The following is a 26,422-nucleotide window of genomic DNA, read 5'->3' on the forward strand; positions in this document are numbered from 1 at the left end:
TTTTTCTAGGAATGAAGCAACAATTAAAACAAAGTTCAGGGTGCTCAATAATGGTGTACACATGAGTTTATTTCCAAATTTCTACTAATCGTGAAGCCATTTAGGAAAAAAGGAAACTGACCACGTGCCCGAGTTGCATTTCGGACTGCCCAGGACCAATGCCGACCTAAAGTCCAATCTTTGCAGGCCAAACTGGCAAGGATAATCTTCGTGCGGTGGTGTGATAAACAATATATATGCTATAGAAAAATAACCTACTCCTCTGGCCAGGTTCAGTGTGTAGATGAGTACGTAGGAGACTCTTAGAACTCCGCTCACACCAACTTTTCTACCTTTAGGGTTAAAGAAAGGCAGAGTTCACAGAGAGAATGGTAGATACCAGGCTTCCTGTTCTAGGAATCATCTGCAATAGATACATAACAAAGAGCAGCATAACAGAAGCAGATAGCCATCCATAAATGTGCTGTGTGAATGCACTTTTAGAAACAGTGTTCAGGGCATTTATAGAAAAATGCCGTTTTAATGGAATCACCTCTGAGAATATCATCTCTCCAAGACCAAGGCTTCGAAACTGCCAACACTGGACTTCTTGAACTGCAGTTGACAGGAGCAGAGAGCAAGAACAGTAGTTGGTGTCCTAAAGGTCCAGAGTTCAGATGGCTTACTGCTTTCTTACTCCCACGTAATATTTGGGGTCACAAATGTTCTTACCAAAACAGTACTGAGAGCATTTAATTCCAAACCAGCTCACCAGATCAGACTGTTGACAAACTATCAGGGTAGTTTATATAAATGGAATTTCCAAACAATTTTTCAAGTATAACGCGTGTGAAGAAAAGTGTTCAAATATAAGTAAAGTGTCAGTTTAACTAATTGAGCACACCTATGTAAGTAGCATCTAGTACTCAAATGAAATAGAACATTCTTTTACATGCTACTTAAATAGAAATGTTAAAATTAATTTTACTTGAATTTTGAGTAGTAACTGAAGTGACACGGGAGGAAATACTGAACTTCAAAAGAGATTTTTTGCTATAGAAAATATTAGTTCCTCAAGGACTCCTCTACGTCGAGGGAAAAAATAGTTTGAGAATTATTAAGATGCTAGTGTCTTCATTTTGTAAATGGCGCAATTTGGTTTTAGATTTCATTGACCGACCTACTGCAATGAAAGTTGATCGGCTCTGCTACTTTATCCTCCCATCTTCCAATTTTGATGCTTGCATTATTTTCACATTGTAGGTGTTCAAAATATCCATTCTGTTCTGCAACCATCCTACCTACACTTTAATCTTCCTTCCGTATTTCAATGGATTCAAGTTCACCATGAATCTCTTCATCAGCGTTTCTTTGTTCCTGTGTTCTTTCTTTTGATTCATTTTTTTGTTGGCAGAATTTTATCCCTGAGTAATTTTTCTTTCAAGAAAAGCTCTGAGCTCATGTTTGAGACTTCTGACTATTGTTTTTTTTACTCAAGTCATTTAAGATTCTTGACTCACACGTTCTTTTTTATAGTTCCACTGTCTCCTGTTGTTGAATGTTTCCGTAAAGCTGGCTTGATTCTACCCTCCCCTGCAACCACCGTCTTTCTGGTGACTTCTTTTCCTACTTGCATACTTGAAGACTTTTTTCTTCTTCCCTGAAGTTGAAACATATAACTAGCTTGTTTTTCAACGTCAGCTTTTCTGAATAATTTTACCTGGTATACAGTGTGCCTATTCAATCTACAGATGAATGCATTTTATTAAGGACAATTTTCTATATCATGTCTGAATTGTTTTCTGTTTCCCGTACTGAGATCTCTACAGTGACATCGATTACATTCACGTGTTGTTGTCTTTGCCTTCTAGACCCATCACTTCCTTTAACTATTTGTGGCTTTTCTCCGTGATGATCTGAACCTTTCACTCGCTGGCAGGAATTTAACTTTCTGTCATGCCTGTTTTGTTTCTAGTCCATTTATTAACTCTCCAGTTGTTTGTTTGGCTGGTTGGTATTTTGTTGCTATCGTTGTTCAAATTTTGTTTCCTTTGCTCTGCAGTTTCCTTTTTTCTTCCCAATGGTTTATTACTTTTCCTATTCTTACTGAGCTCTTCCTTCTATAGCTGGAGGGACTTGTGAGTTACATTTGCTTCCAAACACATCTCTTGTAGTCTATTTTTTTTTTTTTGGCTTTAGTTTGCCACACTATTCTTTGCTCCTTGCGAAGATTAGCCCAAGTGCTCTGTCCAGACTTGATATGATATAGATGAATTTAGCTCAACTCCAGTGTACCTCGTCTAGACCCAATTTCTTTTATTATTAGGGTTAAAAGAATAAACTGTGGTGGGGAACTCTTGAAATGTTCTATCAGATAATATTGTATTCATGATATTGTAGCTTCAATAAAATGTGTTGTGTGTATACATATAAGTATACAAAATATGTATATGTATAACTTTTATAGATACACATATATTAAGTTATATATACAAAATAATAAAATGGAATCTGTATATGTGTCACTCAAATTAGGACTTGAACACATGAACTATTGATACTTACATCTTTTCTCCCTCTGTTAATTTAGATTATAATCTATAAACTTTGAATCCAATTTCATAATTTAAACTAACCCAATAGACACACTTAAACAGGATAGAGTGAAGGAAGAACACTATCACGGTTCCTTCTATGCTCTGCAGTCAAAAGCTCTATCCCTGAGTTATACCCCTTGCCCGTGTCCTCCTATGCTGGTGGTGCAAGAAGGTCCTGGAATTGTAAGAGCTCCAGGAATAACCAAATTGAGATGCCCCTATATGGTAGGTAAGCAAACCTATAATGAGTCTTGTACTTTTCTTATCTACCATACTCAAATTAAATGATTCATTTTCTATATAAATTTCCCAACGTAGAGAAATGCTGAGAACATAACAAAAGGTAGTCTTTAGTATTTTCAGCTTTTCCTGTGCTTTACTCCTCCTGGATTCAAAGCTAAAGAGGCTTTTTTTTTAAATGAGATTTGACAAAATGCTAACTCCAACATATTCAGATGCGCCAGAACCTGGAAGCTTAAGGTTTGAGGCCAAGAGACTCACTCCTGCCCTGTTCCTAGGTTTTAGCCTTCTCCCAACTAAATTTTCATGACAATGTTTCCTATAATCACAATGACAATGAGATTACTCTCCCCTCCCAATTTTAACTCAGAATACTGCAATGCTATTTCTGCCACATTTGTACCATGTGACAGTGGTTTTTCCATGGCAGATGACAAAAAATACCCTGCTTCCTGACCCCATAAGAAAAAAAAACCAGCCATTAACTTGGGACTTGAGCAAGGCATTTAGCAAGGTCGCTCAGAATATTCTGTAGTCAAGAAAAAATTTTATGTGGGCTAGATGATTGTACAATTAACATGATTCATAGCTGGCTGAAACAACATACGCCAAAAGGTGCTAATTAATGGACTGATATCAAGCTGAAGGAGTTTTCCAAATGTTCCACAGCACTTTGTCCTTTACCGAGTGCTGCCTTTTGCCTATTATCGATAACGTGGGTGAATATATAGAATGGTTATCAAATGTATGGGTAAGATCTGAATACATTAGGGGCGCCTGGGTGGCACAGCGGTTAAGCGTCTGCCTTCGGCTCAGGGCGTGATCCCGGCGTTATGGGATCGAGCCCCACATCAGGCTCCTCCGCTGGGAGCCTGCTTCTTCCTCTCCCACTCCCCCTGCTTGTGTTTCCTCTCTCGCTGGCTGTCTCTATCTCTGTCAAATAAATAAATAAAATCTTTAAAAAAAAAAAAAAGATCTGAATACATTAGAGCAAAAAATTAGGACCTAAAACATTGAAACCGGCTGGAGTAATGAGCCAAATCTAATGAGATAAAGTTTAAGTAAGATACATATAAAATTCTGTGCTTTAGTCCAAAAAAGATCTGCCCTGCTCAAGAATGGGATACACAAAATTTTGCTAACCAGCAGCATATGGAGGTAGCTGTTAAAAGAAGTCCATTAAATGTTAGGTGGCATTGTAAGGAAATAGGTATTTGTTGGATAGTGTAGAAGGAACATTAGTTCTGGCAGCAGAAAACTAGGTCAAATCCCAGTCCTGTTACTTTGGTCACTTAAACTCTCTGATCCTTACTTTCTTCTCGGGGTTGTTGTAAAGTTCAAATGCATTACCATGTCTAATAGATATGACCCAGAAAGTTAAAGAATAAAATAGGTGGCCCTGCCACTCCGTTTAGTCCTAGGAGAAATGGTGCTTGGGATGAATTCCAGGTGTCACACTTACAAGCAAACTGGAGCTACTTGCAAAGACTGACCAGGATGGATGAGCACCTCAGATGCGAACCTGAAGAACCATGGTAGTAACTGGGGATAGATGGCTGGAAGAAGAGAGGATTCAAGAGAGACCGCATCCTCCTTCAGATATGGGATGGTGTGCTGCATGGCCTCCAGGAGGGCTCCAAGGAGGGACAACTAGTGCTGGGAGACGGAAATGACAAGAATGTGGGCCAGGGTGACCACCTGGTGGGGATGTTGTGAGCCATTTCAGTGTAAGTGGACAGTGGGAGGACATGACCTTGAACAAGAGTCTGACTGTCCTCTTTCTTGGACACCTCGCACGAAGCGGTTCCTTTTAAGTTCTGCCTCAGAGTAATCCAGAATCTCCACTACCTTGGCTTGGGCTGGTTTCTAGCCTTACAATCAATTACACTACCTTCTCTCCAGCTCTAGGCTGAGCCTCTTATTTCTCCAGTCGGCCTTCTTCCACCGGTTGACTCTTGCTCTCCCTTTTGTTTATGAATTTCTGGCCACTTAAAATGCCACCATTCCCAAGTGCTCAAAGGACACAGTGTAAGGGGTAATTTGTGGACCCTTTTTGGGAAACGGGCCCGCAACGCATGATTTCCTGGTTGCTGAGGCTAAGAGGTAAAATGCGAATTAAGAACCCTAACTTCAGGGGCGCCTGGGTGGCACGGCGGTTAAGCGTCTGCCTTCGGCTCAGGGCGTGATCCCGGCGTTCTGGGATCGAGCCCCACATCAGGCTCCTCTGCTATGAGCCTGCTTCTTCCTCTCCCACTCCCCCTGCTTGTGTTCCCTCTCTCGCTGGCTGTCTCTATCTCTGTCGAATAAAAAAAAAAAATCTTAAAAAAAAAAAACCTAACTTCAGAGCTCCAGAGCCGGAGCTGCGGACCAAGAAGCGGGTGTGGGCCCCAGACCCCAGGCAAGGCTTTTACAGAGACTTCAGCGTCTTGGGGAGGAAGCAGAGGCCAGGGGCCCCTAGCCTTGAGCCTGTGGGCCTACACTAAGTGTACTCAAAAGTTATTTGCTCACAGAAGACTTACTTTGTTTTCCGGAGGCAAAATAAGCCAGGACAAGTGGCTCAGCATCTCCAGGCAGTTCCAGATCTCGATTTGGGAGAGTGCCTGGGGCAACCAGAGGAAGCTGGCCGCCTTGGGCCAGGCCAGGGCCCGCCTGCTCCCCTTCCAAGTGACCCCAGGGAACCATTTTTTTTTTTCCCCAGCTGCGTGTGAGGGAAGATTGACTGCGCGCCAGTTGCCAGGGACGCGGCCGCCAGTGTGGCGCGGCTGGGGTGAAAGAGGACGCTGGGGGGGAGGGGGCTGTGGCTTCTGACTGGCTGAGGCGCGAAGGCTTATTTGCATAACATTCTCAGACGGCATCTGATTGGCTGAAGCTGGAGGGGCGGTGGTGGGGTGATTCTAAGGGCCCGGAGCTCTGGCCCGTGGACTTTTTCGTTCCGGACTTACTCGGTGGGCGTGAGTTGTTGAGCTGGCACCCAGGAGCTGAGGAGGCCCGGGTTGGGAAGTTTTGCAGGCAGGTGCATGAGCCATCTCTCTTAGTGTTTAAAGAAATGTCAAAGAACAGGGGCCGAATCAAGAACTGGAAGATGGAGAGAGACCTCGAGACTAGAGGAAGGAAGGAAACAGATGGGGGGGGGGGGGTGGAGGCCAAAAAGAAGGCTTTAGGGGCTTTCTTTCACCCTGTGCCTTTTTGCTAGGATCGCTTTGCTAGGTGACTTGGAGTTCCGTTTTCTGCGAGTTATTATCACACCGTGTTGGAATTGGGACGAAGACAAAAAGAGGCAGGATTCCAGCTTTTAATTAACTCAATCTGAATACCAAGTTTTCATCCAGAGGCATACGTACTTAAAATATCAAGAGGATCTGTAATGGGGGACAAATATGTTTTAATTAATGAGAGGATCACCTACTGGAAACTGGATGTGTGTTTTTCTCGAGTTGTCCTCTTGCAATGCTCTTTGTGTCTCATTGGTTGTAAAGATTTAAAATCGATCTGGACCGTTTTTGTACTCTCCTGCTGCCTAAGCACTAGAGGAAAGGGTCTGTGGCTCATCACAGCCCATTTACACGTTTTTAAAGTTTCTGACTCTTCACATAAACACCTTTTGGCTATGATGAGGTCCTTCAGTTAAGTACAATTAATCTTTGGAAAGTAGCTTCGAATTTACATAAATTTTACATCCGCTATCTTATTTAACCTTAACCAAAATTGGGCATAGCCCCTGGGAGAAGCTCCATTTTATTGATAAGGAAACTGCCTGTGGGAAATTTTCTAAGTCTCCATGGGTGCAAATGGGATTATCTTCACGCTTCAAATTTATATAATGATTTTTTTGTCCAACATTTTTCTTTCCACTGATTCCCCCCCCCAAAGACTGATAGGTGAGCAGGTAGCGTCACCCCAGTTTCATCAATAGGAAAACATGTGCTATGATCTGGCAGAGCTAATAAGGCCTGGAACTGGAGGTCCGCAGGCTAGGCTTTGTCTCCAGAGATCACTGACTAGTGTCCTGTTGTCTACAGGTCAGTTCTTATTGCACCAAGTCTGATTGTTTGCTGTGGAAAAAATTTAAATATACACAAAGTGAAAGAGGGAAAGAAATAAACTCCTTTATTAGGTGCCTCTCTCTTCTTTTGGTACTTTTTATCCTGTGAGAAAACACTATAGTAAAAGCACCCCTGAAAGGTTTTAGAGAAAAGCAATTTAAAATTAGAAACTTGAGTCTTGTTGAATTATCTGCAGGGCTGTTGGAGAAGATGGCCCATTGAAGGACATGACAAGGGAAGTGAGATGGTGAGACAAAAATAAATGAAAACAGGCTGTGGTCTGGAGTCCCAAAGTGAAATTTAAGGTGCAATGCTCTTAAAAATTAAATTCAAAGAGTCAGTACATGGCTTTGGCCCTATTCAATGACCCTGTGTTTAAAGAACTATCTTTGGAAAGGAACATTTCAAACTCCACCACCACCACCAGGACCAAAAAAAAAAAAAATTATTGCATGCCTCCCTGCTTTTCTGTTAAATGATGAAAGACACCCAACACCGGGCCTAACTACCGTCACCCTCTCCTGGCCCTTTGGCAGCCTAAAGGCCACATGGCCAGGGCTCGCCAGCATCTCTGAGTAGCGGGACTTGGACAAAAGTCAGGAATTGGGCTACTTCTCCCTTATTGGCACATCTGATCTCTTGGGAGAACATGCAGATCGGATGGTGGGTTGCTCTTCACCCCTGGCAGCAGCTGTTACAGAAAAGATTGGGAAAAACTCGGCCTGGACGGAGGCGAAAGGCTCTGAGGCTCCCCTCCCCCAGCCGCTGGCCAAGGCCAGGGCCATGGCGGGAACACCACGCGTCCACGTGCACCAGGCATGCCCAGCCACCCTTCTTACATAAGAGCCCAGAGATGGAGTTGCGGCTGCTGCTGGTCCCTTTTCCCCGACGGCTAATAATAAACCAGGATCGTAGTTTCTGGGCCGCGGATACTGTCAATTCAGGGTTGGGGGCTCAGTTTGCAACCAGGGTGCATTTCGGTCACCCCACTCCGGGAGCGTGTGCCAGGTCCACCCAGACCAGCACGCCAGCCCGCCCTCTGGCCGGTGGGGACGCCGGCATCTTTACCCGCTCAGTGTCTGGCCCTCCCCCAACTGGCCTGCTCTGCTCTCGGGGCTGGCGGGGTGCGGCTGCTCCATCCCTCCTCTGCCCTGCCCGGCCCGGCCCGGCCCGGCCTGGCCCTGGCGCCCTCCCTCCGCCCGGGTATCAGGCGAGAGGCGGAGCTGGCCCGGCGCGCCCCGCCCCCGCTGTAGAAGGGGCCAGGAGAGTGTTACTCGCGGTCATCCCGGCCCGCGCCTTTTATCTTGGCGCTGCCGGGGAGGCGGGAGGAGGAGACACCGGGGGTGGCCCTTGAGCGCCGGCGACACCTTTCCGGGGCTCTATAAATTGAGCACCTGGGATGGGTAGGGGGCCGACGCCACCACAGCCGCCCGCAGTCACAGTCCAGCCACTGACCGCATAGCGCCCGCAGGCAGCCGCCGCCAACAGCGGGAACGCTGAGCTACCCAGCAGCAAGGGGACCTCGAGGCGCAGCAGGAGGTGGGTGCCCCCGCCCCATCTCTGCCCGGTCAGCGTGGGTGCTGGGACTCAGGCGTTTCCGAGGGAGACGGGGGTGGGGAGCACCCCTTCCTTCTCTCCGCGGCCTCGGCGGGCGAAGAGGTGGGGCTGCGGGGGGAGCGCCCGGTCGCGGGAGCCCGCGGGGCGCTGTCCCGGGCGAGCCGGCACCGGGGAGGGCGCTGTGCGCGGGCGGGGCCGCCGGGCACCCTCGCTGGGTGAGTAATCTCTTTCGTTCCCGTCCCCCAGCCAGGCCAGGGCTCGACCCGCGGACCACGCGCCGCCATCGCGAGCTTCCGGGCGCCCAGGCTCCGAGCGGCTGCGCGTCCCGCAAGGCCCGGCTGAGAGCGAGACGAGAGTTGGAGAGGGCGGAGCGGCAGCCGGGAATCCCAGCGCACCCGCTCTAGCCAGGCCCCCGGCGCGGCCCGTCGCCCCCGCCGGCCACCCCGTGCCCCTGCGTCCCTGTGCCCCGGCACCCGCGGGTCCACCATGATGCAGATCTGCGACACCTACAACCAGAAGCACTCGCTCTTTAACGCCATGAACCGCTTCATCGGCGCGGTGAACAACATGGACCAGACGGTGATGGTGCCCAGCCTGCTGCGCGACGTGCCCCTGGCCGAGCCCGGGCTGGACAACGACGTCGGCGTGGAGGTGGGAGGCAGTGGCGGCTGCCTGGAGGAGCGCACGTCCCCGGCCCCCGGCCCGGGCAGCTCCAATGGCAGCTTTTTCGCGCCCTCCCGGGACATGTACAGCCACTACGTGCTGCTCAAGTCCATCCGCAACGACATCGAGTGGGGGGTCCTGCACCAGCCGCCGCCGCCGGCGGGGAGCGAGGAGGGCAACGCCTGGAAGTCCAAGGACATCCTGGTGGACCTGAGCCACCTAGAGGGCGCGGAAGCCGGCGAGGAGGACCTGGAACAGCAGTTCCACTACCACCTGCGCGGGCTGCACACTGTGCTCTCCAAACTCACGCGTAAAGCCAACATCCTCACCAACAGATACAAGCAGGAGATCGGCTTCAGCAATTGGGGCCACTGAGGCGGGACGCCCGTGGCTGCCCAGCACCCTTCCTGGCCCCATCTCTCACCCTCTTTCCCTCAAAGCTATTTTCTTTCTGGCTGTAGGGCGCGATGGGCGATGGGTGGACTGCAAAGTTGCGGGGGCTGCGTACGTGCAGGGGGCGCGGCGGGGCTGCCTGGAGGAAGGGGCCTCTTTGCCAAGAGGAGAGGAAAGTGGTGGCGGGAGTTAGGGTTGGGGCTCCCTCCCCCTCTCCTGCAGTGGGTGGGGGGCCTGTGTTCTACATTGGTGGGAATGGAACTGGGCTGACGCCCTGCATTCAGCCTGTGCCTTTCTTGGAGTTTCTTTTCTGTTCTTTCTGGAGGAGATGAGTCGAGAAGGGGCCATGCCGGGGTGCGGCGCTGGGTTGCCACACTTGGGAGCGGCGCCTGCCCGGAGCCGGGCGCTGGGGAAGGCGGGGCGCGCAGCCTCCTACCGCCCTGCCATTGGGCTGGTGGAGGCCGCAGCGTTGCTAGGATTGCATCAGTTTTCCTGTTTGCACTATTTCTTTTTGTAGCAGTGGCCCCGTCTTAAAGTATTTCCAATCTCCTTGCTCTGAAACTTCGTCGATTCCATTGTGATAAGCGCACAAACAGCACTGTCTGTCGGTAACCGGTACTACGAGATTAATGATTTTCTGTTACACTGTATAGTTGTCCTGTGGCACCCCTACCCCAACCCTTTCACGCCCTCCCCGCCCCCAACCCAGTGTGTGGAAGCTGGCACCGTGCCAGCTCGTACGAAGCTTGCCACTCAGCCAGTGAAAATAATAATGTTATTATGAGAAAGTGGACTTATCCGAAATGGAACCAACTGACATTCTATCCGTGGTGTACATAGAATGATGAAGGGTTCCACTGTTGTCATATGTCTTAAATTTATTTAAAACTTTTTTTAATCCAGATGTAGACTATATTCTAAAATAAAAAAAGCAAATGTGTTAACGAAACTCAACAAAAGTTTGTTGCTTTTTAATCTGTCCATGAGTGGCCTAGCTAAGTGAAATAAAAATAAATTCAATTGCCCTTTTTTTTTTTTTAGCAAAAGAAAATGTTATTTCCTCTCTGGTATTTCAAAGTGGTGGATAATCATCTCCGTGAGGATCCAGTTTTGTTTGGGATGTAGCTACCACCGAGATTCACTACCAAGCTTTTTATTTTTAAGTCAGTACCCGATAGGCCCACACACCTCAACAAAAACTCATAGATACCCAAAGTGATCTGGGAGGGTACATCTATTTTTCAACCTCCTTGGCCGGCTTTTCACATTGCTTGATTAACATTTTGAACTTCTTAAGAAGCCCAAGCACAAACTGAAGTGGGTTTTTGTTTTTGTTTTTGTTTTTTTGAGGCAGAAAAAACCCATTTAAGAGGCAGAAATTTCACTTGGCTACTGAGAAGTGAGAAAAATCAGAAAAGAAACACCAGCTAATACTCATGCACATATCTCGCGGGTCTTTACTTACAAGACTTTCAGGTGGATCTTAGGAGATACTGAAATGTGTTATAAAGTGTGCCAGGCCTCTTCCACTCGTTCCCAGGGAAGTGCTAAGTTTTGTTAAGCAGTGCCCTGCAATCCTTCCAGTGAGCGGGCATGTAGCGGTGGCATGCAATGGTGGATGGCCGATCAGAGCCAAGCTGCAGCAGGGCCCTTGGGAACACTTCTTAGATGCCATTATGATGCTTTCCTGGGAGGGTGCTCCGCGTTTTCTTCCTCTCATTATTTGTTTAGGGGGAAGTAGTGTTGGATCAACTTCAGTTTTTAATCTTCAAATCATGACACATTTCTAAGCTCCTAGAGCTTGAATTTAAAATACACATAATTTTGTAGTCCAATAAATAAATAAATAAAAAGCAAAACTTTTTTTTGTGGTGTGGGCAGCTCAAGTCTATTATCAGCTTTTAGCAGCAGTGAAAAAATGGGGAAGTGTCAAGACTGGGGTGCCTGCCTTTGCCAGAGAAAGTTAATCATTAATATATAAAGATAAGGGGAACAGCACCGAAAGTAAGGTACACAGCCTCTTGCTTTGTATTTCCTTTAAAATATCAAAGTGCAAACAACAAAGAAGGGAAACTGCAGAAGCCACAAGGTGGAAAGAAACACCAAGACTCTGGAGCCAGAAAGTGCTGTGTTCAAATCCTCCTGTTACGACTTATTAACTAGGAGTATTCAACCATCCACGCTTGTTGCCACATTTGAAATGAGGCATAATCATAACTACAAGGCTTTCTTCATGGAGTTGAAGTCAAGATTACATGAGCTGACATATATAGAATGTCTGACACTTCGAGGTTTCTTCAGGCACTCCTAAAAAGGGGCCTTACGGGTTTCTCTCTTGCTCTCAATGTTGGTTCATGTCTCCATTGACCCCCTTGCCTCTCTCCAGGAATGTATGAAGCATGGAATGCATAATTTCAGTTACATCCTTGAAACAGCAGCTCGACTATTTCCTTTCTCAAAGCCTCGAGGGAGAACCTGAACTCAAAGCAAAAAGTCAGAGTTTGGGCAGATAATTTGCAGGAATTTTAGGAGATGCCAACTAGTTGCCAGTTGTTTTCAGGGTGTTCTCCTGGTATATAGAATACAGATAGTAAAACCTAAACCGTACATAGCTATCAATTTTAACTGCATTTTGGAAAACATTACTTCACGTAAGGGTATTTTTATACGTAAATAGTGCTTCTGACCTAGGAGTAATAACCAGCACTGGATTGGATTTTTTTTATGAACCAGTGAGGTTTCCCAGCCCCAAAAGTACTAGCCCACGGAGAGTAACTACTGTTTTATTCAAGATCAGTTTATGAGACCAAACAAGGTCAAATCATGAAAACTTTAAACATGTGGATGCCTGGATTGGTCTCTTAAAACTCATCATTAGTCTTTGTAAAATTTCAAGCTTTAAAATAAAATTTCAAACTTTACGTAGTTTCTGATTGAGGCTACACGGCTTTAACTAGTGAGATAATTTAAACTTAAACTTATTTATTTTTTCTTTTAAGGTCGGGTCCGATTTTTTTTTTTTTCCAGTAACTCAGGGAAATGTGAAGGTTGTTCTTGAGTTCCTCTAAACACTTCATCACATCTCCGGTTAGTTCATGTGGAACTGTGGACCTTCCAGACTCGCCCGGTCAAACTCCTCATGCTATTTACAATTTGGCTTAAAATCGGAGAGGAAGGGATGAGTGACTTTATTTTCAGAAGGTGTTTCCTGAGGAAGCTCAAAGTACTTGATAGATTTTAAAGTTGCAAAGACTGCGTGGTACCTCCCTCAGAGAGCTCTTGGTTGTCGCAAAGTGCTCATGGGTGCCCAACGGTGCCCATCTCTGTGGTGGTTTGGGACCAAAGGGCAGAACGGAACCGCTAGAATGGAATTGATTACCCTCCAGATATTTACATTTGATGCGATTTTCTACATCAAAACTGCACACCAAAGCCTTTCAGAAGGCCCGCTTTTGCCTCGTAAAAACAGTTTTCTGCTTTGCTCACATGGGGTTTTTCATGTTGTACATTTACACAGTGTTCCTTAGTGGTCTGGCCTCATTTACTCTTTCTCTGAACCTGAACTCAATTGTTAGAAAACAGCTGGGACCATTATTGTTTGGACCAACTTGAAAACTAGCCCACTGTTAACAATTTTTTAAAAAATGAAAGTTATTGTCGTTTGGGTATGCCCCATACATTCCCCTTATTTGTAGTTGCCAAACAAAATTCATCGGGGCAATCTTGTCTCCCACCTCCCCCCTTCTCCCCTTAGTCTCTGGTTCTCCTTGCACATTGGACACAGTTCTGGTGAACCGAGGTTTCAAATCTTACAGAGTATACCTTTTTTTAAAAGGTAACTATCTTTTTATGGGATGTCTAGTAGTACATTGATACCAATCATTACATCCTTGTTTGATTTATTTGAAAGAGTTTTAAATGAAATAATGACAGAGGAGATGTTTTCTCTAAAATTTTAGAGGCGAATTTTACCCCCAACAGATAAAAAAAAATCTGGACAGGAAGCTCATGAAAACTTTAAACATGTGGACTATTGGATTGGTCTCTTAAAATTATTAGTCTTTTTAAAACTTCAAGCTTTAAAATAAAATAAAATAAATTTTCAAGCTTTACAAAGTTTCTGATCAAGGTAAATTGCTTTAATTAGTGAGATAACGTAAACTTAAAGTTATTTATTTTTTCTTTTAAGGTCGGGTCAGATTTTTTTTTCCAGTAACTCAGGGAAATTGTGAAGGTTGTTCTTGAGTTCCTCTAAACACTTTATTACATCTCCAGTTAGTTCATTTGGAACTGTGTAGAATTTCCTGGTAAGTGGTGGAAATAAGGGTAGTCTATTACCAATAACCATTTCCATATCTGGAAGCCAATACCATCCTTTGCCTCATGCAACGAGGGTTCCTTTCATGGATCCCCCACTTTTGATGGCCCTCATGATTCCTGTAAGGCCTGTGACTCCCCCCGGGGCAAGTAGTCATCAGAGCCAAGGGAATGCCCAGAGCTTGTGCCCCTACTTGTAGACCATACTTGGGTACCTGGATCTCTAGAGTTCCTTATCCAAATGGCCCTGACCCCCGTCCAGGGACTTCATAGACATTGGCCCTGGGTTTATGCTCCCGGTGGTGGACATGCTTGGATGATGGACAGGGCTTGGATGCAAACTGGGTTGTCGGAAGGATGGAACTAGGGGAGGAAGATAAGGGGATGGAGTGGAGACAGGAGGCTCCCCCCTGGGTTTCAGGATGGACAAAGGGTTTGAAAGCCTGCACAGAAAGGAAATAAGAGGTGGAAGCAGTTCAAGCCTTAAGATCTCTTCCAGCATTGGCAAGTGAGGGTTCTAGCCTTTTCCTTTGTGCTTCCCACATTCCTCAAGAGCCTCCCTGCTCCACTGAAAGAATGTTATTTAATTAATGAAAGGTTGGTTAAGGAGAAGGAAAACCACATCTGTACACAGAGCTGTTCCAGCTGCTTGCCATTCAGGGCTTGAATGGAGGTGATTATAGCAAATACCCAAACGGATACGCCTTCCGTAAAACCACGCAGATTTCGCCTCCTCGAATTTTCTTTCATCTGTTTTTTGTTGTTGTTGTTGTTAATTACTGAGTTGGCTGTTTTCTTGTTAGCCTCAAAAGTCTTGGTCAAGTTAAAGCACAAAACTAATAGTTGTGTGCATCTGTCTAAACAAGGCCTGGTAAAACCACAACCGTCTCATCAGTCCTTCCTGTTTTGGCCTTCTCTATATTAAGAGGAACGTTTTTGTTTTGTTTTGTTTTGTTTTTTATTTGTATCCTCCCATAATTTTTCTTCTATTTTATAACTTCTTTGTCTATTGTTTCAGAATGCTTTGCGTAGCAGTTTTAAAAATCTATCTGCCGGTGCGGCCCATTTCAATAACCCCAAAATGGTAAGAATTTTGATTGGGGAAAGTTTTTATCATTTAGTTGAGACCGGGGTTATTGAAGGTAACTTTCTGACCTTGAGCTGTTAGAGAAAGTGCTTTCCAACACAGTAGATAAGACTGAGAAAATACTAGCAAAACACAGAGCCCAGTTCTTTATTTTAGCTAAGTAAACAATGTTGGGGGTGGAGCGTTTTCGAGACTCTTCTTTTACTTTTGAATACCAGTCTTACTCGTGTTGATATGTGCACTTTTATCAACGAGCATTCAGTTAACAGGATGAAACCGAACATGATTCATTTGATGTTTTCAAAGGTAGGAACTAACTTTGTAGTTTTTTTTTCCCTTTTGAATACCATACTGCTGAGGTAAAGAATGTTGTAGCTTGTGGGTGAGCTCAATAGGGCCAATTAAAACCTGACTACTCTTCCACCATGTTGAAATACCTGACAGAACTTGCTGTGTCCTTGGATAATGGCTTTTTTTTTCTTCTTCTTCTTCTTCTGAGCAGACATCTAATTGAGGAGATTTCCTGTTTGGTAGGCAAGCGAAGATGAAAACGAAAGTACCACGTTGTTGGTTCTGACCAAGGTATTTAAAATTTTCCAGTTTTTCTCAATGTGATGTTAATTTGAAGCCCTGCTATTTTGTTAATGAAACGTGTGCGTTGTGCAAGAACGCTTCTGTGTACCATAGCAGCCAAACTATGTGCAGAATGCGAGGACTGTAGTTAGTGTTTTGGTCATTCAAAACAAGGTGTAGTATTCTGTGACCTCTAATTGACATTGCACCTTGTAACTCGTCAGTGCTTTGAGGGTATAATTTAGCTTCTGTTGTGATAAGTACTTGCTGACAGTTCCTTCATAGCTTAAATATTTAGAGGGAAAGTGCCAGAAATTTAGATGTTTCACCCAAGTGTTGGGGGCTGGGAGAAATCTCGACACCCGCAGCCCTTTCCAACCAGTGGGTTTGAGAACAGAGGGAAAGGCCTACGCCCTGGAGCCAGTTTAGCCTCAAGGAGAAAAAGGGAGGTGCCTGTTGAATTTCGTCTTTCTGAATTTACCAGATGTCACCCCTGGGTCAGTGTGATAAGGGCCGTGATGGGGAAAGGCAAGTGTGTTTAGGGACACTCCCACCCATTGGAAACCTGAGGAGCGGGGAGGTAATCTTCTGATAGCGGGTTGGTACCTTTTTCTCTGACAAAAGAGGTAGCAGATGCTAGGTTGTAGCATATGAAATCATCATTTCTGTCTGTTCAAAACGGTTGAGTGGACCCCGATTCCAGCCATGGGCTGCCCCTCCTCCGTGCATGGGCCACAGTCCCTCCCTATGACCTTATGAAACTGTTGTTTGCCAACTCAGGGTTGGCCTGATTTCAGTCCAGAAGGAGTGGGGGACCAAAAAAGAGGCCAAGAGGGGCATTATGGGTTTTTTAAGATTTTATTTATTTATTTGAGAGAGAGAGAGAATGCAAGCGGGGGGTGGGGCAGGGAGGGAGAGGGAGAAGCAGACTCCCCACTGAGCAGGGAACTGGATGTGGGGCTTGATCCCAGGACCCTGGACCAAAGGCAGACACTTAACCGACTGAGCCACCCAGGTGGCCCCAGGGCGGGGGGCCATTATGTAAGGGGGACGAATTGAATAAAAGGAAAAGGAGACTTTAAATGAAGAGAAGAAATGGAAATGTGGCAGAGAAGCTGTGGCAAACCGCACTTTTTAACAAAGGGTGCCAAGTTATTTCTGGCCCTAAATAGTCTCCCAACTGCCTTGCCCCCTTCCAACGATTGGTAGAATCTCCCTGTCCTCGCCCTGAATTTAGGTGGGGCTTTGTGGCTGCCTGGATAAAATATACGTGGCTGTCACTTCCAAGGCCAGGCCACAAAGGGTGACACATCCTCCTCGTGTGTGAGATACATGGCTGTCTCTGGAGGTGCTCGCCCTCGGAACCTGGCTGCAATGTTTTGAGGAAGCCCAGGTCACACAAAGAGGTCACATGCAGGTGTCCCGGCTGATGGCCTCAGCGAGGTCACTGCCCACAGCCAGCATCTCACTGCCAACCCTATGAGTGAGCCTTCAACTGAGTCTAGCCCCCAGCCTTGGAGCTGCTGTGGAGTGGCCAAGTGGAGCAGAGACGAGCTGTCCGCATCGAGCCCTGTCCAAATTTCAGACTTGCATGCAAAATATTTTCACTCTTTGAAGCCACTAAGTGGTGTGTTACCCAACAATGGTTAATCAGAACAGAGACCTTTATCCAGATTTCAGGAGATTGTAGAACTAACTAAAAGCACTTGAGAGTAGAATGTAGGGACGCCTGGGTGGCTCAGTTGGTTAGGCGTCTGCCTTCAGCTCAGGTCATGATCCCAGGGTCCTGGGATCGAATCCCACACCAGGGTCCCTGCTCGGTGGGGAGTCTGCTTCTCCCTCTCCCTCTACTCCTCCCCCCTCTGCTTGTTCTCCCTCTCTCTCTCAAATAAAATCTTTAAAAAAGAAAGTAGAATGTAATTCTATAGGACAGGGTCCATTTTACCACATATGCCTCTGTAACAGCTTCTAATACACCTGGAACCTTTGGAAACATTCCTCTGATGGCTGGTACGGAGAAGAGAAGGATTCGAAGTAACATTTTATAGTTAAAGCTCAGCTTGGTAGGCAGAGTCATGGTCCCCCAAAGATGGTTGTGTCCTAATCATCCAAACATGTGACTATATCTCCTTCCAGGGCAAGGGGTAATGAAGGTTGCAGCAGGAACGAAGGCTGCTAATCACCTGACCTTCAGATGGAGAAATTATCCTGGAATATGTAGAGGGCCCCATGTAATCACAAGGGTCTTTACAAATGGCAGTAGGAGGCCGAGTCACAGTCAGAGTCAGAGTGACACAGCATGAGGAAGTCGCGATTTGCCCTTGCTGGCTTTGAAGATGGAGAAAGGGGTCATGAGCCAAAAAGCAGAGGCAGCTTCTAGAAGCTGGAAAAGGCAAGGAAACAGATTGTCCCCAGAGCCTCCAGAAAGCACGCAGCCCTGCCAACACCTTGATTTTATCCCAGCGAGACCTGTTTTAGACTTCTGATTTCCAGAACTAGAAGATTATAATTTTGCATTGTTTTTAAGCCACCGAGTTCGTGGGAATTTCTTCCAGAAGCAATAGGAAACGGAAACACCCGGCCTCTAGCATGTGGCCAGAAAACAAAAAGGTTAAACTCTTGACACTTAATCCATTCACTGCCTTGGGCTGGCTGGAATATAGAATTTCGAGCACAACAACTTGTTGAGAACAGTATTGAAAGGTTCTTTTCGCCTTCTTTTGTGAAAGAGACTTTATTTTTCTTTTCAGCTCTAATCTTGGTGACAGTAGCGCTGCATAAACAGACACGAGTCGCGGCGCTGCCACGGGGAACTTAAAGGGCTTACTTCGAATCTAGCAGCCTTCTTTATTACATATTTTGTGGCTAAGATCTGGGGCTCCCGCTCTCTTTATTTTTATTTGTTCAATCCTCACTTCTTTCCCTTCTACAACTATTTTGTGACACTTAGTTGTAGCATTCATTTCTGCAGCCCCACACCTCATCATTAGTTCTGGGGTTTTTTTATTGAGATATAATTACATGCAATAAAACGTACAGTACCTAGTTTGAGTTTTGACAAACGCACACACCCGTGTAACTGATACCTCAGTAAAGGTACACAGAGTTCCCATCACCCTACAAAGTTCCCTCATGTTCCTTTCTGATCCTCCCCTCCCCCACAACGCAGGCAACCACTCTCTTGAGTTCTATCCTCATCTACCATTTGGCCTGCTCTTGAACTTCCTAACAATGGAATCATGCAATGTCATCTGATTGGTGCTCTTTGGGGTCTGGCTTCTTCCATTCAACGTAATATTTCTGAGATTCACCCACACTCCTGCAGGAGTTGGTAAGTGCTTCCTTCCTTTTTTTTTTTCTTTTTTTACCTTTTCATTTTTTTATTTTTATTTTTTTTTTTTTACTTTTCTTTAAATGTTTTTTTATTATATTGTGTTAGTCACCATACAGTACATCCCTGGTTTCTGACGTAAAGTTCGATGATTCATTAGTTGCGTATAACACCCAGTGCACCATGCAATACGTGCCCTCCTTACTACCCATCACCAGTCTATCCCATTCCCCCACCCCCTTCCCTCTGAGGCCCTCAGTTTATTTCTCAGAGTCCACAGTCTCTCGTGCTTCATTCCCCCTTCTGATTACCCCCCTTTCTTTATCCCTTTCTTCCCCTACCGATCATTCTAGTTCTTATGTTCCATAGATGAGAGAAATCATATGATAGTTGTCTTTCTCTGCTTGACTTATTTCACTAAGCATTATCTCCTCCAGTGCCGTCCATGTTGCAGCAAATGTTGAGAACTCGTTCTTTCTGATAGCTGAGTAATATTCCATTGTATATATGGACCACAACTTCTTAATCCAGTCATCTGTTGAAGGGCATCTCGGCTCCTTCCACGATTTAGCTATTGTGGACAAAGCTGCTATGAACATTGGGGTGCATATGGCCCTTCTCTTCACTACGTCTGTATCTTTGGGGGTAAATACCCAGTAGTGCAATGGCTGGGTCATAGGGTAGCTCAATTTTTAACTTTTTAAGGGACCTCCACACTGTTTTCCAGAGTGGCTGTACCAACTTGCATTCCCACCAACAATGTAGGAGGGATCCCCTTTCTCCACATCCTCTCCAACAATTGTTGTTTCTTGCCTTGTCAGTTTTTGCCTTCCTTTTTATGGCTGAACAGTGTTCCATCTTATAAATGTCCACACTCTGTTTACCTCTTTTCCTGTTAATGGACATTTAGCTTGTTTGCATTGTTTAATTTATTTCTTTTAGCTTTTAGTAATAAAGTTATGAGGAACTTTCTAGTTGAAGCCTTTTGTTTTTGATAAATACATAGGAATGGCATTGCTAGTTCATAAGAGAGGTATATGTTTAACTTTACTAGAGACTGCCAAGGAGTTTTCCACCGTGGATATACCGTTTACCCCCTCACCAGCACTTAATGAGAGTTCCTGGTGTGCAGTCCCTTTTGATTAACGCCGTCTTCACCACTGGCACCTAGTCCTCCCAGTTCCCATTGAATGGTGACGAGGTAGTGCTGGGGTAGATAATGAAAGATTTCCCATGGAGAGGAGCATAATACATGTTGTCTTGGTGAACATGAGGTTCATAGCAAGAGAGGTGGTTGTGGCTAGGTGAGGCCAAAGGAGAGGTGGCACCCAGGGGTGAAAGAAAACTAGGATTCAGAGTCACAGAATCTGGATTTCGCCCCAGTTCCACTGGTTCATTCTCTGTTTCCTGGGGGGAGTTAGTTGGCTTCTTGGAGTCTTTTCTCTTTTGCAAAATGAGGGATACTACCTCACTGGATTAAAAGTAATCGCGATGAACCACTGTTCGGCACACACTCAGTGCATGCTTCCTTCTTCCTTTGAAAAAGGAAGTCGTTACTACTGTGACTGGTGCCAACCTCATGCACGATCTCATTTTTTTCCTCACAAGGGCCCTTTGAAGTAGGTATTTATATTATTCTCATTTTACAGAAGCATAGATTTGTCTCAAAGACTGCTTGCTGTCTCCTAATATCTGTTCTCTCCTTGTTCCCCCAATTTTAGCTGGGAACTTGGTTACCCTAAATAAAGCTATAATTCTCCACTTCCCTTGCAGCTAGAGGTGACCATGTGATAGAGTTCGAGCCAATGAGCTGAAAGCGTAAGTTTCACACATGACTTCCAGGAGGTGTCATTAAAGGATGGGAGAGTACCTTTGTTCCTTTCTTCTTGTTGTGAAATGGAGCAACACCGGCTGGCTGGAGCTCCAGCAGCCATATTGGATAATGAGGTGGCAGCACTGTGTTTAGAGCAGCAGGACAGGGGGGAAGGGACCTGGGTTTCTGCTCATCATGGATAGCCTACCTCTGAACTTTGATCTCAAAAGCCAGAAATAAAGTGCTATCTTGTTTAAGTCACTGCCATTTCTGTTGCTCATGGCCAAATCTAATCCTATCTAATACTGAAACCAGGGTTCGAAGAATTTGTTATAAGGGAAGCGAAGTCTTCAAGATATGACAATGATTAAACCATACCTTGTAACGATCTTGAAGTGTTTGCTAGTTGCTAATTAAATATGTTGGCCAGGGAAAGGATAAAAAGGAAACCCTTGAGGAAGGAGATTCTTTTCTTTTACCTGATTTGTTCTTTAAGGCTTTATAAAGCAATGCAACCACATTCTAGACTATTCTGACTATTTAATCTGTGCATTTTCCAGGCCTCTTTTTCTTTTGTTTCCTTTTTTCTTCCTTCATTGACTTCATTGCTTATTAGTATATGCACTGACGAGAATTCACACTAGAAGCTTTAGATTCTTGTTAATAACTCGCATAAAGACTTTGAAAGAGCATAAACTCAACCTTAAAGCAATCATTCCTGAATTGGGGCAGACAGACAGGGAGTGAGAAGGCGGATAAAGGAACTGGAATGTTTCTCACCCTCCCACCCCTCCCCAGTGTGGTGTTGGAAGGCAGAATAAACAGGAAGTGGGGTGTGGGGGGAGGAGTCGCCGGGAGAGAGACTCCAAAACACTGTGCACCTGCTCCGCACAAGCTCAGAAGGAACAAAGTTCTAAAACAAAAGGCCCAATCTCTCCCTTTCTCCCCCCTTCCTTCTCTCTCTCCTTCCCTCTGGGTTAAGGTGCACTGGAATCAAGGGCAAGGGCTCAGATGCGGCTCCAGGAATTTCCGGTCTAACAGGAAAGACCAAACGTAGTAAACAATCCAGCAACACCGAGAGAGAATGGAGTTAAGCAGGGCTCTGGGAACATGCAGGAGGAAGTGTACGTGGAAGCGATGCTTCATTCCGTAAATATTTATTGGGCACCTACTGTGTGCCGGACGGTGTGCTATGTGCTAAGTGATGGTAGGGAACATTCCACAGTCCCTGCCATCAAACAAACAGACAAACAGGCAATTACCCCATGGCTTAATAAGTGTGATGATAGGAGGGCGCAGGGCACTATGCTAGCTCAGAAGAGGCTCTTATCCAGGCCTGGGGTTGAGGACCAGTCCCTTGGCCAAAGCGGCCTCTACAAGGAGATCCGATGAAACAGCGTGGATTCGCCAGGGAAAAATGCGGTTCGGATGGATTCTCCGGGGCTATGTCTGAGAGCTTAGGAGCAGGGATGGGTGGAGGGTGAGAAGTGAGGGTGATAGAGAAGCAGAAGCAATATTACCAAGAGATCTGCCTCCTGATAACGACGCACGGAGAAGGACACATGGCTTCTGCTATCATCTTGTCCAACATACGCGAAGCACATCCAGCCCTGAGGAAACCCCAGGCAAATCCGAACTGAGGGGCGTTTTACAAAACAGCTGGTCTATACCGGTGTCAAGGTCTTAAAAGGCAAAGACGGAGGAACTGCTCCACAATAAAAGAGATTGAAGGAACAGAATAACTGAATGCCGCATATGATCCGGGACTAGCTCTTGGCCCGGTAATGCCGACAACAACTGTATCTACAACTGTATCTCTTTTGCTATAAAGGACATCATTTGTTCAATTGGGAAAGTTTAAATCAAGTCTATATATTGTATTGGAGTCATGTTAATTTTCTGGTTCTGATTATTGTATTGCAGTCATATGTTGTTATTCTTATTCCTAGGAAGATATACCCTGAAGCTTTTAGGGGGAGAGGGGCATTGTGTTTCCAATTTATTCTCAAATGATTCAGAAAAGAGAGTGAGAGAGAGAAGTAAAATGGGATATCTGGGTAAGGGGCATATGGAAAGCTTTTCAACTATTCTTGCAACCTTTCTGTAAGTTAGAAATTATTTCGAAACGAAGAGTTAAACGAAACCCCCACACTTTTTTAAAAAAAGATTTTATTTATATATTTGTCAGACAGAGAGAGCGAGCACAAGCAGCGGGAGTGGCAGGCAGAGGGAGAAGCAGGCTCCCCGCTGAGCAGGGAGCCTGATGCAGAACTCGATCCCAGGACCCTGGGATCATGACCTGAGCCGAAGGCAGACACTTAACCGACTGAGCCACCCAAGCGTCCCATGAACCCCCACACTTTAGCATTTGGACTTTATCTGAGGACGATAAGAGATGGTGAGCCACGGGAGGATTTTGTGCTTTCAGATGAAGCCTCAGGGTACAATCCAGTGAGTGGTTCAAGCTGGGGTTGATTCATGGCCATTTCAGAGTCTCTTGTAAGAATTCAGATGACTGCGGCGCCTGGGTGGCTCAGTGGTTAAGCATCCGCCTTTGACTCAGGTTGTGATCCCTGGTCCTGAGATCGACTCCCTGTGTCCGGCTCCCTGCTCAGCGGGGAGTCTGCTTCTCCCTCTGCCCGTCTCCCCTGCTCGTGCTCTCCTTCTCTCCCTCTCAACCATAAGTCAAATTAAAGAAAGAATTCAGATGACCGATGAGGGCAGCCTCCGGTAAAGCGATGGCAGTGGAGGACAGAAGTGGATAGATGAAGGAGATTATCCAGGAAGTGGAAAGCAGAGGGTGTGGTCGCGTGGTTGGGAGGTTACGGAGAGGGAGGAGTCAAGGATGCCCTTTGGGATGACGTGGTTCCGCATTGAATTTGTAAGATAAGCACGAGAGGCAAAGGAGTAGATTGTAGGAGGAAGAATGGTTTTCGTTTTAGAGCTCAACTACGAAGCCGGCTCTAGCTACATACAGCCTTTCCCTGCTAAGCGGATGGGAACTCCATCCCTCCAGCTGCTCAAGCCCAAACCTTTGGAGGTCCTCTTGACTCTTCTCTTCTCTCATATGTCATATCCAGTTTGTCAGGAAGTCTGGTTGGCTCTGTCTTCGTAAAATACCAACTACCTGACCGCTTCTCACCACCTCTACTGACACTGTGCTGGTTCCAGCCACTGTGATATCCCATGTGGATTAGTTCATAGCTCCTTGACGGGTTTCCCTGCATCTATCCTTCCTCCCTCTACAGTAGCCGGGTGGATGTGATTGAAACAGCTCCTATAATGTCACTCTTCTGATCCAAACATCACAAGGACTCCTAATAACGCTCAGCGTAAAAGCCACTGTCTTTCCAAAGGCACTCACGACCCTGCGCAGAATGGCCTCTAGTACTGCTCTGACCTTATCTCACCCTCTTCCCCTCGTGCACTCTGCTCCAGTCACGCCAGCCACTTCGATTCTCCATCAGCTTGCAAGACATGCTCCAGCCACGGGCCCCTCCCTCTTGCTGTCCTCTCTTCTGGAATGCTCTCTCCCCAGATACTAATAATGTAAGAGAAATTTCTGAAATGGCAAGGACTTAAATAAGAGAGTCATTTCTGTCTCTTGCATAAAGGAACTATGAAGGTGAGGTGTTCGGCGATGTTCTTGTGACCCCATTGGAGGGGTTCTGCTGGGCCTGGGTGTGAAATGTCTCTTTCGGGTTTCTCATATTTCCCATTTTCATTTTTATTTCAGCATAGGACACTGGTCATGGTTTTTAGCCACACGCTATTATTTAGAGTGACTTGTACAAAGAACCCCAAGTGTGAGTGTAACTTTGCTGCAGAGACAGGACGTACTCAAAATGACAATAAATTACAGTAATATATTTTCTGAGGTGTAAACTTCTTTGTGAAAGGAAAGCATATATAAATTTATCTTTTTTTTTAAAGATTTTATTTATTTATTTGACAGAGATAGTGACAGCCAGCGAGAGAGGGAACACAAGCAGGGGGAGTGGGAGAGGAAGAAGCAGGCTCATAGCGGAGGAGCCTGATGTGGGGCTCGATCCCATAACGCCGGGATCACTCCCTGAGCTGAACGCAGACGCTTAACGACTGCGCCACCCAGGCACCCCAAATTTATCTGTTTTAACAAACCAGCAGGATTAAAAAAAAATTTAACGCCAGGAGGTCATTTCCCAGAATTTGACATATTCACAAAATACCTTTTAAAAGTCAAGGTAGGCAAAATATACATATTAAAATATCTCCCGTAGAGAAAAGACTGTTAGGGATATGCAGTATTCTCTGACACTGCTTGTCCCTGCATGAGCGACAGGAGGAAATGGATTTTTTATGATATTTTTTTAAAATGATTGACTTGTTTCTTTTTTTCTTTTTTTTTTAAGTGTACATAAAACCCCGCGCTCAAACCCAAGGCAGAGCAGACAGCCGAAGGATGAGGCATAGCACTGTGACGTGGTGGCTGATGTGGGAAGACCCCATGTGCCCTGGGTGACACGGCCTGCGGCACTGCAGGGGTGGGGGGGGAGCCCCGGCTTACGCCAACTCCTGAATTACCAAGAAATCCTGTTCTAACTTCCTACAAACAAAAGTTCCTTTGGGGGGAGGTGTGGTGTGGGTGAGTGGCTTCCTATTTGTTCCAGGGATCTTGGCTAAGCAGGAGGCCCCCCTCCCCGGGTTTGCTCTGCTTGGAAACCTAGGGTGCAATAATCAAACCAGAGCCAACCCAAATGATTTCTTCTAACATTTCCAGCTCACATCAAGATTCCCCGCGCCAATACCTATTTGGGGGAACGACTGGGGAAAGGATCGGGATCTTTTAGGTGCAGAACACTGGAAAATAGGGATTGTTCCAAACTTTTCAGCCAGCAGTGATACGGACATTTCGCAAAACACTTAAAGGCGTGTTGCATACTAACAAAAGAGGAAGGTAGAGGGTGGGGGCTTGGATACTTCGCAGTAGAGAAATGGAACCAAGGAAGGCGAGACAGCATGACCAGCGTGGAAAGCACCCCTGATGTTGGCAAAGAGGCCATGAGAGTCAAGCCTGCTGCTGGGGGGAGGGTGGGAGTCCACACGCAAGGTCAGAGCCAAGGTCTTTGTGAAGAGAGGTCAGCAGGAGTTAATCTCAACATTTTTCCTCTCAGAGGAAAACCGGCCTCTAAGAAAGGTAGAAATAAACACCTCAGTATCTGTGTTTTGTAAGATCAAACGCATCCCCACCTCAGCAAGCTAATTCGTCCTCCGGAGATGTGTTTGTAAATCCGTAGAGCAGCCTACTTCTCCAACATGATGCCTGCTAGGAGTTCTAGCCTTTTCTTCATAAAGGTCAATTTCTTACTGATGATTCTTCTCTCATGGAAACGCACCATTGTCTGAAGTGGGTTACGGAGATCTGATGATCATTCCGAGATAAACTAATTGTCTACATTTGTTGGTTTAAACATTTTGCCAAAAGAAACCATTTCTTCTTTCCATGGAGAGAATACTCCTATCTAAAAAAAATAAGTTCTTATTTATGTTGGAAATTCCCTTTTCAAGGCGAGCCCGTGACTGCGCACTCACGGAGCCGTGTCCTGACAGTTCCTAGCACTGGGAACATCAGAAAGAAGCCCTGTGGGTGAGTTTTTTTCTTGACTCAGGTGATAATGGTACCTTTATATCAGTGGCGGGGCAATTTATTAATTTTGGTCGTCTTAACAATACAATTATCTGTGCTCAGTCTGAACATTATGATTTTCAAAATACGGTTCATTCACAAATGCTTACAGCTATTATATTTGAATTCTTTTCAAAGTGAAAGGCCAGTGTCTTTTGTTTTTA

The 26,422-nt window shown here is 45.7% G+C and overlaps 1 protein-coding gene and 1 long non-coding RNA gene across 3 annotated transcripts; both read left to right on the forward strand.

The window, feature by feature from the left end:
- Positions 1–8,115: 8,115 nt before the first annotated feature.
- MID1IP1 (MID1 interacting protein 1) lies at positions 8,116–10,431 on the forward strand. 2 transcript variants are annotated; one of them, XM_026513300.4, is made up of 2 exons: positions 8,116–8,398; positions 8,663–10,431. In XM_026513300.4, the coding sequence occupies exon 2, from the start codon at positions 8,903–8,905 to the stop codon at positions 9,452–9,454; it is 552 nt and encodes a 183-aa protein (XP_026369085.1). In that variant the 5' UTR covers positions 8,116–8,398; positions 8,663–8,902; the 3' UTR covers positions 9,455–10,431. The 2 variants fall into 2 exon arrangements, with proteins under 2 accessions (XP_026369085.1, XP_026369086.1); XM_026513301.4 differs by having other exon boundaries at positions 8,121–8,426.
- A 4,662-nt stretch (positions 10,432–15,093) lies between these two features.
- On the forward strand, positions 15,094–22,736 carry LOC125281279 (uncharacterized). The gene is made up of 3 exons (XR_007188409.2): positions 15,094–15,182; positions 15,379–15,458; positions 17,586–22,736. It is a non-coding gene; the product is annotated as an uncharacterized LOC125281279 (long non-coding RNA).
- Positions 22,737–26,422: the final 3,686 nt, after the last annotated feature.

Source organism: Ursus arctos, chromosome X, assembly GCF_023065955.2.
Source record: "Ursus arctos isolate Adak ecotype North America chromosome X, UrsArc2.0, whole genome shotgun sequence".
NCBI lineage: Eukaryota > Metazoa > Chordata > Mammalia > Carnivora > Ursidae > Ursus > Ursus arctos.

Coding starts and splice junctions, on each gene's coding strand:
- MID1IP1 (XM_026513300.4), top strand. CDS start 8,903: ATGATGCAGATCTGCGACACCTACAACCAGAAGCACTCGCTCTTTAAC.